The sequence below is a fragment of the Chroicocephalus ridibundus genome, chromosome 4, assembly GCF_963924245.1.
Source record: "Chroicocephalus ridibundus chromosome 4, bChrRid1.1, whole genome shotgun sequence".
Lineage (NCBI taxonomy): Eukaryota > Metazoa > Chordata > Aves > Charadriiformes > Laridae > Chroicocephalus > Chroicocephalus ridibundus.
This window is the reverse complement of record NC_086287.1, coordinates 64596212-64608596: the sequence shown is the minus strand read 5'-3', so window position 1 is coordinate 64608596 and position 12385 is coordinate 64596212. Positions and strand designations below refer to the sequence as shown.

Here is a 12385-nt window from a genome sequence, read left to right as displayed (position 1 = left end):
TGTTTTTGAGTCATGTTTGAGTTTCAGTCCCTAGTTGGAACATAACAGGGCTCCTTACATTTCAGCCATAGACATTCTTATTTAGGAGCTGTGCAGTACAAAAAAAGACCATTTATAAACAAAATTTTTAAAATCACCGTTCTTCAAACAAACTCCTACAAAAAAACTCCCATTGTGCCTGGGGTAAGCCCCAGAGAGCAGCAGACATCTGTGAAGAGGAGAGGGATTTCCAGTTCATTACAAAAGTTTTCAGAAAACTACATTCAGGAAGGAAGGAAAATGTTACTCAGCAAGCAAACATATTGTCAGTATCCCCGGGATATCAGCTGCTGGAGAACACGCCACATTCAGTATATCGATAACTTCATTTCACAGAAATCACTCTGAAAGGTGCCAAAGGAAAGAACTTGATGTCCCTGAAACACCCTGGCATTTGCTGCAGTCCACAGACAATGCATTTGCTCTTGAAGATGTGGTCTGGACTTGGGTCGTGCCTCGCAAAGATGATTATCAGGGAGGGAGTAAAACTTCCTGGGGAAATCATTGACTGGTCCTCCCTTCTGAGGAGTTCAACTTAAACCTCAAATCTATGCTGAGGAAAGCATACAAAAACAAAACAACAACAACAAAAAAAGATTAAAAAAACCCTCAATTGCAGGTGGACTTTATTCTTTATATGAATTAATTGACAATAATTCTGTTAAAGAACACAGAGGAAACTGGGAATGAATGGTTCTGTCATTGCTGAAAATGTTCTGATTTTATAGGTTGTGTTGCGGTAGATTTAGGGCATATTCACAAGGAAGAAGGCGTATCAGCATCTTCATTTAATGCGAGAACTGAGGAGAAGGAGAATCAGTTCTCACCTCCCTGGGAGCTGCTCTAGTCCTCTGAGATGACACTGTCGTTCCAGTCCCTGCCATCGAGCATGGAGTGGTTCACCCATTATTTTGCCAAAAATGTCAATGTTCCTTCATGAATATGGATCCTTCCCCTTTTCAAATGTCCTGGGCATGATTAGGATGGCCCAAGTCAAAACAAAATAATTCACTCTACAACTGAAATTTTTGCTCAACTAGAAACTGGAAAAATACATACATTTCTGTATTTTGTATATAAAATACAAGTGTGTATATGTGTGTGCATATGTATTTTAAAGACAAAAATATTGCTCAGTTTATTTCTCATTGCTATCCTCCCTCCTTAGTTTCTGATCTGTATTTAACACGTTGATCAGATCCAGTTACAGTTTCATGTAGAGCTTCACCTGACAAATACGTGCAGGAACAAAGGATTTGGTTTGAAGTAGCATTGTAAAACTGGGCACAAGCCGAAGCCAAGAGTTTAAAACTGCTCCCTCTTGAGTGAGACCTGTATGAACAAGCACCTTTGGAAGTGAAAGGAATTCTATAAGGCACACATGTAAAGAGCTTTCTATCTAGAAATGAAAAACTTGGTCAAGCGTCTATCCATCTCTTAAAGCAGTAAGAACCTGAAATTTCCATCTAAACTCTACTGCAGCTGACCAAAACCTGTTCTTTTGTCTCTCTTCTGATTTTACCCTCTTTCCCAGCTGGAAAAGAAACAGACTTGTGCATTTCTACTGCCAGCAGGTCAACCAGAATTGCAGTTGTTATACTGGTAGCCATTAGTTAAGTAGCATAGAATTGTCTAGGCTGGAAGGGACCTTTCAGATCATCGAGTCCAACCATCAACCTAACACTGACAAAACCATCACTAAACCATGTTGCTAAGCACCACATCTACCCATCTTTAAATACCTCCAGGGATGGCAATTCCACCACTTCCCTGGGCAGGCTGTTCCAATATTTGATAACCCTTTCAGTGTAGAAATTTTTCCTAATACCCAATCTAAACCTCCCCTGGCATAACTTGAGGCCATTTCCTCTTCTCCTATTGCTTCTTACATATATCTGGTACATATAGTGAACAGACAAATGCACAAATTTAATAGCCCGTACTTGCTGACAAGGGCAGAAGATGGCCCTTGTGAATGTTTGCGGCTTGATGCAGACCAATTGCCCCAAAGAAAGACGAGAAAGCCTTCCCATCCAGGCAGGTGCTATCATCTCTGCTTGTTGTTAGGCTCCTGGCATCTCTCTCCAAAGCAGCTGGACCTTAATTTATTGGCAGGAAGGCACTAGAATAAATAGATGACTTCTCCCATGTGGTATCACATTAGGCATTACCTAAGCTATTGTGTATATTCTGGTTAGCAGTTTCACAGTCATTTGATTCTGCAAGGGCTTCTTCACAATCATGGAAAAATTCTCCATGATGTGCACATCCACTCTCCTGTACCACAGCTAAGGGCGTCTGAGCCGTTTTATCCTAGTTTGGTGTCATACCAGAGACTTACGTGTTGCTTTGTGCTATTCATCAAGGATAAGAGATTCTTGGAAGGCAGCAGACAACTTACGTCCCCTTTATGTCAGTGTAGACCATGAATGTTGCTGTTGTGTGGCTGAAGGGCTCTTCCAAGGGAAAATTCAGTCACAAAGAGTCACCAGGGCTTTGCTGTGAGCAAATGAAATACAATGAGGGAAGAGTTTGTCAAAGACCGACCATTGACAGGTGGACCTGGGGCAACCTGAGCAGCAAGAATATCAATAAAAATTGTCATGTTGTCCCCAGGAACACAAACTAATCACTTCTTTAAAAACAGAGCTCCCAGCTCAGACCAATTCATGGTCCACACCCCATATCCAGCCCACACAATAACTCCATCTAGCACCTTGCCTTTCTGCTGTGGCCTTCGAGCAGGACAGCATGTTTCAGAGCTCTGTGTTGAAGCCCTTTAACAAAACCTCCAGGCACACAAAGCTGTGACAAAGCCCTGGAGGTGACCCAAAATAGTTACTCAAACTCTATCGAGAAATACCCAGCTAATTTATGATCTAACTAACTTTTTAAAAGCAGTGTTTTACACATCCTGCACTTGGTTAAAACCACCCAGTGAAAGGAGGAAAATGTCTGCCCTGCCACATCGTCTGATGCAACCCAGACTGGAGCCAAATGAGAACCAGGACTGTGCCACATTCAGCCACATTTCATTGCAATCCCCACTGCACTTGGTGTTAAAGGCCATGCCGTTGCAGTGCTTAATCAATATATCAGTATGGCCAGTAAATGGCAAGAAGAGTTTGTATTTATGTTGTTACTCCAAGACTGCTCATAAAGCCAAGTTCACAAGCCCGTAAGGAGCCTGATTACCCCAATGACTGAGAAGGAATTCTGTGTTGGGTTCCCATAGGCTCGACCACTGAGAGAACAGGAAAAGATAGTAACAGGATAAGTAAAAGTAAACTGAGATAAAGCCAAAAATAAGGCCTACAAATCTAGCAGAGCAATCTCAGCTCATAAATGCGACCTACCAAGTGGACACGTGGAACAGCCTTTTGCCTGACAGAGGTAGACTGATAAACTCTTAGTATAAAAATACCGTGATGTTTTCACAGGCAAAAGCCATTTATCTTGACATCTGTTTTGCCTGCATGAAAATGTGGTGGAAATTTCAGCACCAATACATTAATCTCGACATTGCTGTTTCAAGAGCCAGTTATTATTTGAATTGTCAGTGTGAGCCATTTGGTCCCTGCTGCATTCAGAGACGGGAATCCAAAACCAGCAGTTTGCCTCTTGCTGAAGTTTAGCCAACGAGACAGTTTTGCTGGGGTGGTGACGTAAACTTACAGAGGTGACGTGGACTGGAAGGATATCTTCTGATGATGAGATAGTTTAGAACAATTGATTAGGAGAAAGAGGGAAGAAAGGAAAAGGGAAAAAAGGGACTCAGGGTTTGTTTTTCCAAAAATCCTTGCATTTCTTAGCCTTTGTGTATGTGAAGAGTAATGGTAGGACACCACCAGCCTCTTTATTCGCCCTCAGAATTTCCAAAAGGTTACCAAGAGCCAAACTGGACTGTACAAACTATCAATAACTGTTCAGTGTGTGGCTCCACAGACCCGTTGCAAAATATCCACCGTGACTTCATGGACCACAGGGCACAGATAATAGTTTAGGAGCTGTCGCAGCATATCCTTCTGGCAAAACATAGTACACTGGAGACGGACTGGACCTCTATGCAAACAGCCTATCTCCAAACCCTATTAACTACTGGAACAAGGCAGCAATTTGTATCTGCACCAGGGCTTTTTGCCAGTGTAGCTCTGTCAGTCAGATGTCACCAAGAGATGGGCCAGCAAAGCTTCACAGCAGCCTGAGCCTGGACAGAGTAAATTTCAGAGTGACTTTTAAGTTTTTAAAACACTGAATACCCGAGCTGATCTTTTGCACGCAGGGCCTGGCTCGGTTTGCCTGCGCTCAGGGGCAGGCAGCATGAGAGGCAAAGCTGGATAACTATGTCAGTACTGACATATGGCAAATGTCTCTTCATATTCATCATACACGTTACATCACTTGCACCTCCACGCACCCCATGGCCGCACAGTTGCCACATGACCCTCCTGCTTTGGAGGTGCTCTGCAGGCTCCAAACAAATTCAGCCAAGGACTGAGAGTGCAACTGGTGCTCACATGCAGTCCCAGACACCACCTTGGCCAGCTGAGCACTGCATGGCTAATGCTCTGCAGCCAGAAAATTGCCTTCAGCTGAAGGATACAGCGTCCCACAGTCGGTCGCTGAGCAGAGGAAAATCAGCAGAACAGGTCTGGCTCCTGCGCTTCTTGGTGCAGGGGCAGGTTGGAGGCTGGCCAAGGTTGCCTGGAAAAGACCTCCCACCTCCTGGCTGCCTCCGGTAAGCTGTGCAGGACCACCTGCGGCCCTCACTGCTTCTGAGAAGGGAGCTAAGAAGAGCAAGCATGTTGTCAGTAGGCTTATACAGTTCGTACCTCTAGGGGGGCATTTTCAGACTCCTTACACCACAAAAAGTTGAAAACCAAGGCTCTAAGGTGGTTTTGTTCAAATTAGTGTATTCAAGTCAGGTTGAAGGAAGGGGATGGGGCATCTGGACAGCCTCCTGTCTGCGTTGGTACCCATCTCCCCACCCTGGTGGGTCTTCCCTTGGCTCTTCCACCCAAGGACATCCATGCTCAACAGCTAGCCCCATCTTGAGTTCCCCTGGGAGCTGCACTGTGTACAAGCTTCCTCCTGAACTGAGGAGCCGGAGGAGGGCTCTCAGCACCTTTTCCATCTCCTCTTTACCTGGCACATCACAAGGCAGCCCCAGCAGCGGGTGAGTGCAGCCCGTCCTGCCCTCATCAGCAAGTCTGGTCCTCGCGGAGCCTTTGTGCTTTCAGGATGTCAGGTTTGTTCTGTTTATATGCTAGCTAAATTACCGTGTCACTTTGCAAGCAAGTAAAGCTGCTGAATAATCAGTCTGCCCAGCCACACTGACAGAGACTTCAAGTCTAAGAGGTTTCAAACAGGACATTGTTCCCCAGTGCAGGAGCTATTAAATTCTATAAACTGGCAGGTGCTTTTCTCCTACAAAAGTCTTATCACTTAAAAAAAAAAAAAAATCAGTAAGAACCTGTGTGATGTTTTCAAGCCTCTTCTTTGTCAAAAGTTAATTAATCTTTCCCATCCCTCATTAATTGCAAGTTGTTATTGGCCTATGGGCACCAGTCCTAGCCTCCCCCCCAGCCATAGCTCTATGTTCATATCAGCCATTTAACCTCATGCTTAAAAAAAGTAGTAGTCCGTGGGCTGTGAGAATACCGTTATTTTGAGTAACTTTCCTGATAAATGTTTAAAGTCTTCCTGTTGACTAATGGGTGGAACTGGATTCCCCCCCTTTCTTTCCAGTTGAGTAATAATTATTTAAGCAGATTAACTGGTTAAGTAAATGTCACTAACGCAGATCTTATCCTTTATACAAAATAACACTGATTACAGAGATCAGCCAATAACAGGGTTCATCCAAAGGCAATGAGAAAACATCTTCATCAATGTCAGTGGGCTCAGAATGAAGTCCAAAGTGAATTCTACTGAAGGAGTAAACACACTGAGTGTGATCGATAAACCAAGCCATGCTTTCCTTCATTTGCAGCAGAATCTGTTCAACTTCCCTGCAAATATTAGTGCTCCTCTTCCTCTCTGTCCTTCAAAGCATCCGCCACACAGCCCCATACGTTAAGCACTGCCACCTGCAGTTGCATGACACAGGAGAGGACATGTTGCCCAAGAGGCAGCACACCTCCACTGGGACCCATCAAACATCAACCACTGCTGAATTCTTCATTGTTTCGCAGCCTGGAACAAATAAAATAATAATTAAAAAAAACCAACCCAGCTCTCAGCGATCCATGACAAACCCACCCCAATGCTCACGGCGGGGAAGCAGGAATCTTGTGCTTTCAAGTCCTAGCACCTCATGGGGGTCTGCGGGTGGCTGCAGAGACAGAAGCAAATGTCCCCTGGTCTCTGGGTCCCCGGTGGCAGCAATGTGTGCAGCTCATCTCTCTGTGAGGAACCAAGAGCTTGGCATAAAGCAATTGCTTCTGTTAGCTTTAGGTTACCTTCAGTTTGGGTTCAATCTATGTGCTGGGTTTAGGATGCGTTTTCTAAGGTACGTGCTAATGCGTCTAGCACAGGGGTGCGTTGCCATTTTAGGTTTAAAACACATAAAAATGAGGCCACTGGTTTGTGCATAAAAAACATCTCTTGTTTCTCTCTTCCAGTAACTGTGACTGTGGGAGGACAACAACACCTGCTGGGACTTTATGACACTGCAGGGCAGGTAAATTACTGCAAAACATTTTTAAGTTTCCTTTTCCATGGTTTGTTTGTTACTACCATATACTGGAGTTTGTTGTTCATGCTGTTTGTGGGGTTTTTTTTCCAAATATTAACAATCAGTTATGAGCTGTAATGGATGAGCTGCCGACCTTCTCCTTTTTGTTTTCTACATGGAGATTTCATTCTGGTTCAGAATAAAACACGCACAAACACTCATCCTTAAGACTGCATTTTTTATGAGCAAAAAACTAAAACCTGATTAGGCCGTTTAGCCTCCCATATATCCACTTCCTCCTCCAAATATGACGTTTCATATAAAGTCTGTTTTCTTACATTTACCACAGGGTGGCATTGAAGATACAGAGAAAAATTCCCATTTCTAAGATCAGAAAACTAACATAATACTGCACTAACCTTTTGGTCACCAGCTATTGACTTTTTAAATGGTAAGCCAGCCAGATTGGCACCCATCCCTGCATCCTTCTCCCAGGACAAGGGTGTCCATTACAGGAGAGTCTATATCCTGTGCTTGCTTACATATATAATGCTTTTACTCTTTCCACTCTCCGCAGTCTGATACAGTGTGCTTGAACTAAAAGTTTGCCAAAGAGCTCTGGGCTGTGGAGAGAGTATTTCTCACTGCCTTGCTCTGCCAGTAGAAGGGCAGAGAAGAGTACAGGGAGCAACACGTTTTCATGGTGAAATTTCCCTCTCCTACCTCCAAATGCCAGCAACTGGCAGAATAAAGAAAGGATCACCATCTACAAGAAACTTTGCAGAAAATCACCTGCTGAGAGGGGAGAGAGAAGGTCCCAGGTCCTTCCCGGCCTGGGAAGGTTGGAACCCATGTCCACCAGCTCCTCCAGTAAGAGCTGGCACTGGGCAGTCAAGGACGTGCAGGCAGCAGGAGAGGAAAGCAGATTTGGGAGCCTGCCTCACTCTCTGGGATCCAGCAGCTCTGGATGCTGGGCTTTGCTTTCAGGAGCACTTCTTGGCTGTGCTTTTTGTGGCCATGACTGACTGCCACGAAACGCATAAAGGAGTGGTGGAAGTGCAGAAGGAGACTCTCCTGTCTTGCAGAAGGCCACTTATTAAAGAATATACTTTGCAGCAGTACGCAGAGAGGTGTAACAAAATGCATCAGGACAGACTGTCACTTCCAGAAAAACCTGCATTCAGCAGCACTGGGGATTTTATGCTTTGGGTTTCACTTTTTTTATTTCTTTCCTATCACATGTGTGTAGTATGCAATGGTCACTTCACAGCTAGCTTGGTGTCACTTACAGTCTGCCCATCCTCTCTATTTACATGGTGCAAACACATGATCCAAATGCTAGTCCCAAAATATGGTCCAAATCCTTGTCCCATGTTCAATGCATGTTCAATTTTCTATTCTGCACTCAGGAACACAGAGCTCAGAGTGTGTCTGTCACAATCCAGCAGCACTGCAAGCCTTTGCAAACAAGACTGGAGTTATATTCAGTTCTCAGTCAGATCTTACCCAGTGCCTTAATATTTCTACTTGTTTTGTAGGGCTGACAGTTCCACCTGCCACCCATTTCCTCAGCAACACATCCTTTCATTTGTCCTCCTGAGCCAGAAGAAGCACTAATCTGTCTCTTTGATAAACTTCACCCCTTCATCCTTTCCTCCACAGTCATTTTGCCTGCTCCTGCTTCAAACTAGCCAGAGCACCGCCTGCCTCCAAGCACCATTTCTAAGTCATCAGCCTCCTTTCCCTTTCAGACCTTGGTCCAGAGGACGTGGCCATCCAGTCAAAACTGAGAGCATGAATCACTTCTTGATGACTAGATTGTATCTCCGTGGAGGCTGAAAGGATGATGCTTCCCACATGCTCAAACTATAACAACGGATCATCTGGGTTGTTTCCTCCCTCCTTCTCCTTGCGCTTTGTGGCTTTCCAAAGGCTTCGGTGTGAAGTCACAGCCAAAAATAGCACTTGACATTACGGTGCTATAAAACATATGCTAATGAAATAACAATTGGAAAATGTACTCCTGCAGCAGGACCCTCTGTCAGCCTGAAGGGAGAGCTGGCAGGGACCCCAGATCTGGGGTATCTGGTTTTCTGCATCCCTGGAACAAACAGTCCTAGGAGGAAAAAAACGTTGGTCTTTTTCCCCCAAGCTGGACTCAGGTGTGGAGTACTTTAACGGGCTGACGTGGCAGGGAGTGTACGTGAGATCAGCATGGCACTAACATAAAAAAAAGAAAGTTTTGCTGTACTTTCTGGGCCCAAGCGCTGCAAGGCAGCTGGTGGCAAGAGAGCAGGGAGGGAGGAACACCGGTTGATGCCTTTCAGCCCCAGCAAGTCATAGGCATGTAACTCGGCAAGGCCAGATCTGTCACTGGCATTTCCCTGCCAAACCAGTGTCCGGGCAGCGTAACTGGGAAGCCTTGCGCTCCCTAAATAACAGGCAGCGAAATGCAAGCATGAACCAGGGAAAGAAATTAATGATCAGCTACAGCCCAACCCCATGAGGACTCACATCTCTTCCCAAACACCAGTGTCACTAACTGCAGCGCCTCTGGATGCGCCCCACACCCATGCAAATGTCCAGTCCCTTTTTTACACTGCTTATTTGCTTGACTTCAACCGTTTCTAAATGAGAAATGATCCTGATGCACCATATCTCATAATGGTCCATTGCGAGACTTTAGAGCCTTCTCCTGGTGAGCAGGTACAAACAGAGACAGGGTCCTTGTCTGTTGTGGTTTGGAGGCTCCGGCCAGCCTGCAGACACAGACGTGTACCAGAGTCCAGATCAACTCTCATCCCCAGTTGTGCTTTAACGCGTCCCTGCAAGCTCCCGTGTGCCCTGATGGGTGGGTGACAAGACCTCTGCTACGTGATGTGTGGTTGTCCCTCCTTACAGCTTATATAAGGGTCTGCCCTGCTAACACAAATCGGGAGCGCTCCCCCCAGAAAAAGGATTTTCTAGGGGCTACAAAGGAACAAGCGAAATAAAATGAAATGCACGCTCCTGTAGCGGTCTCCGCCAGGCAGAGCGCTTGTGGCTTTTAGTTTGTAATTTTAATGGTACAGTAAGTTCCAGCCCCTCTAAATATGCACGTCTGGAATATTGAAACTGGTTATATTTAGCAAATCTCTTTCCAAAAATCCTAAATCACGATTCCTCGAGGGGTTGCTGCCACCACGTGGCTGTTTTAGGAGGCTGATTTGCAGCGATTAAACTGAAAACACAGAAGAGGCCTTTGCCAAGCACCTAGTATCAGCCCGTGCTGACTGTGGCATAAACATACTTAAACTCAGGTTTGATGTTCTGTGTTAAAATAACGTCCCATAATCAGGCCAGGCCTTCCTAACCCACAGCATCCACATAAAACTCGTCTGTGTCTATAATGCAATTGCTCTGTTGATCACATTGTCTTGGCATCCACTTTGCCTCTATTAATTCATCTCCTGGGAGCTGGGTGTCATCTCCAGAGCCTCAAATAAATATCCTCCCATTGACTTTGCTTCTTTGTGGCCCGTGTCACTGATGTTCCCACAAACGTCTCTGAGGTTTTTTTTCACGCCATTCCTTGAACATGGGGAATCCACTCTTTCTTGGGGGGGTGCTATGTCGAAACACTTCCTCTTACCTTGTAAATCCTTCTTCAGATCAATACTTTCTATGACACTGGAAAGAGAAAGGTCAGCTGACAACTACTCTGGCTTTACCCCAAATACTGTGGCTGTGGGGCTGGAGGTGGTAACTGGGAATTTACTCTTCCTGTTGAAGTGGGTTGGGGACAATGAACATTCAGTTAGACGCAACAAAACATTTTGTTTGTGGTTTAGGATGTTTCTTTAAACTTCGTTTTAATGAAACGGAGCTAAATTTGGCCTCATACTTCCTTTCAAAATAAATAATTTTGTTTGTTTGTTTAGGAAAGGTTGGAGCGGGCTGTTTTTACATAATTCATTAGTATTTTTCAGAAACTAGTGTTGATTCTGAAGTAGCCTGGGTCATTTTATCACTGCATACTCAATGAACGAAAGACTTCAGAAAGATTTACCAGTCTCAACTCATAATTAAGCCCACTCATCTGTTGACGCAATCAAAGCAAGACAGAATCAAGGCTGAATTAAGACGCCGTCTAATCTGGGCACACAGTGATACAGTCCTGCATCCGTTTGTCCTGCAGGATAGACTGCTGTTGCATTGCTCCTGCCCCTAATGCGGATTTTCCCCACCTCAAATAAATGTTATCAAGTCTGAGTAACAGTGCCTGGATATCTTTCCCCCCACCACCCCTTTTCATTGAGTTACTAACTATTTCAATATCTGCAAAGCAAAATTGCATCAGTTGAGTTTTCATACAGTTACAACCAAAAGTAACCCTACCGCAGAGATCTGACGCTTGCACAGAATGCAGAAACTATAAACTAACGAACTAGGTCTCAGTCAGGCTTGACAGCAACACGTGTTATCATTTCCCACACTCCAACTTTGTGTTTCTTTCCCCTTTTTTAATGCTGCACCCCCAAAAAAAAAAGTCTTCAAGAACAGGTGTATCCCCTCTAAAAGCATCTGTTTCATTGCACTGAAATTTTCTAACAGGTTTCATTGAAAAGTACCGGGCAGACACAGCTACATATGCTCCCACTATCAGAAAGAGACAGCCTATCCCTTTCACACGGCTTGCAAAAACCTCTGCTTGCTCTCAACATCTCAAGCTTGAAAACAGACTCAAATTCTTCATTGAAGCCAGCTTATGAAAGCCAGCTCTCGACGTGACACAGCTGCGCTTTGAGCTGTTTGAAAGTTTACCCTCTTCACAACTAGCACAAAGAGAAGACACCTCTCCTTCCCCAGTCCAGGGCCTGTGGAAACACTAAATCACCTCCAGTGATTTACCCAGCCACTGCAGACTGGATTTGATCTGTTTTGTGCTTTCAAGACCAGTGTCTTCTGCTGACTGACACTATGTACCATGCAATGGCACCAAATAGCCTGGAGACCTGTATCTGTTGTATACGGTCATGTCTATAATGCCTACTGGGGAATAGAAAGCCCATAATATTAACAGAAAAGCCTCTAGAGATGTGTGTCATCAGGAAATATTAGCTAGTGGTGACAGTCAAATAATGCTTCCCAGGATGGTATCACATTGCCGGAGGCCTGAGGCTGGTACGCACAGCCTCAAGACCAATTTTTATGACACCACCAGTGATGGCCACTGTTTAGCCTTACCCTGTACACCAGCATCACCACGGATGATACAGACACAGACAAAATGCATTAGCTCTTTTGGGTAAACATACTGACAAAACAGCACCCCTGGCCCGTGAGGGCTGATTTCCCCCCAGCAGCTCCCCGGAGGTTATTGGCGTGCGTGAGCACGGAGGGACAGTGTTGAGCAGGTCATCAAGAGGCAGCATGATGCCCTCATCTGCAGTTATCCCCCACTCTATAACACACTTGCTGTTTTCTCCCTGGCAGGAGGACTACAACCAGCTGAGACCCCTGTCCTACCCCAACACGGATGTGTTCTTGATCTGCTTCTCAGTGGTGAACCCTGCCTCGTACCACAATGTCCAGGAGGAGTGGGTGCCTGAGCTGAAAGTCTGCATGCCCAATGTGCCTTACGTCCTCATAGGAACACAGGTAATGCTCCTCTGGGGCACTGTTGGCCAT

At 45.1% G+C, this 12385-nt stretch overlaps 1 protein-coding gene across 3 annotated transcripts in view; it reads left to right on the top strand.

Annotated features, from left to right (window-relative positions):
• The window catches only part of RHOJ (ras homolog family member J), a 64712-nt gene that overhangs the window by 41267 nt on the left and 11060 nt on the right, over window positions 1–12385 (top strand). For all 3 annotated transcript variants that reach the window (XR_010070853.1, XR_010070852.1, XM_063333553.1), the window contains exons 2-3: window positions 6663–6721; window positions 12191–12355. Coding sequence is in view for 1 of the 3 variants with exons in the window: in XM_063333553.1 (XP_063189623.1) it covers window positions 6663–6721; window positions 12191–12355 (224 nt within the window). In the remaining 2 variants the exon portion in view is untranslated. The remainder of the gene's footprint in view (window positions 1–6662; window positions 6722–12190; window positions 12356–12385) is intronic.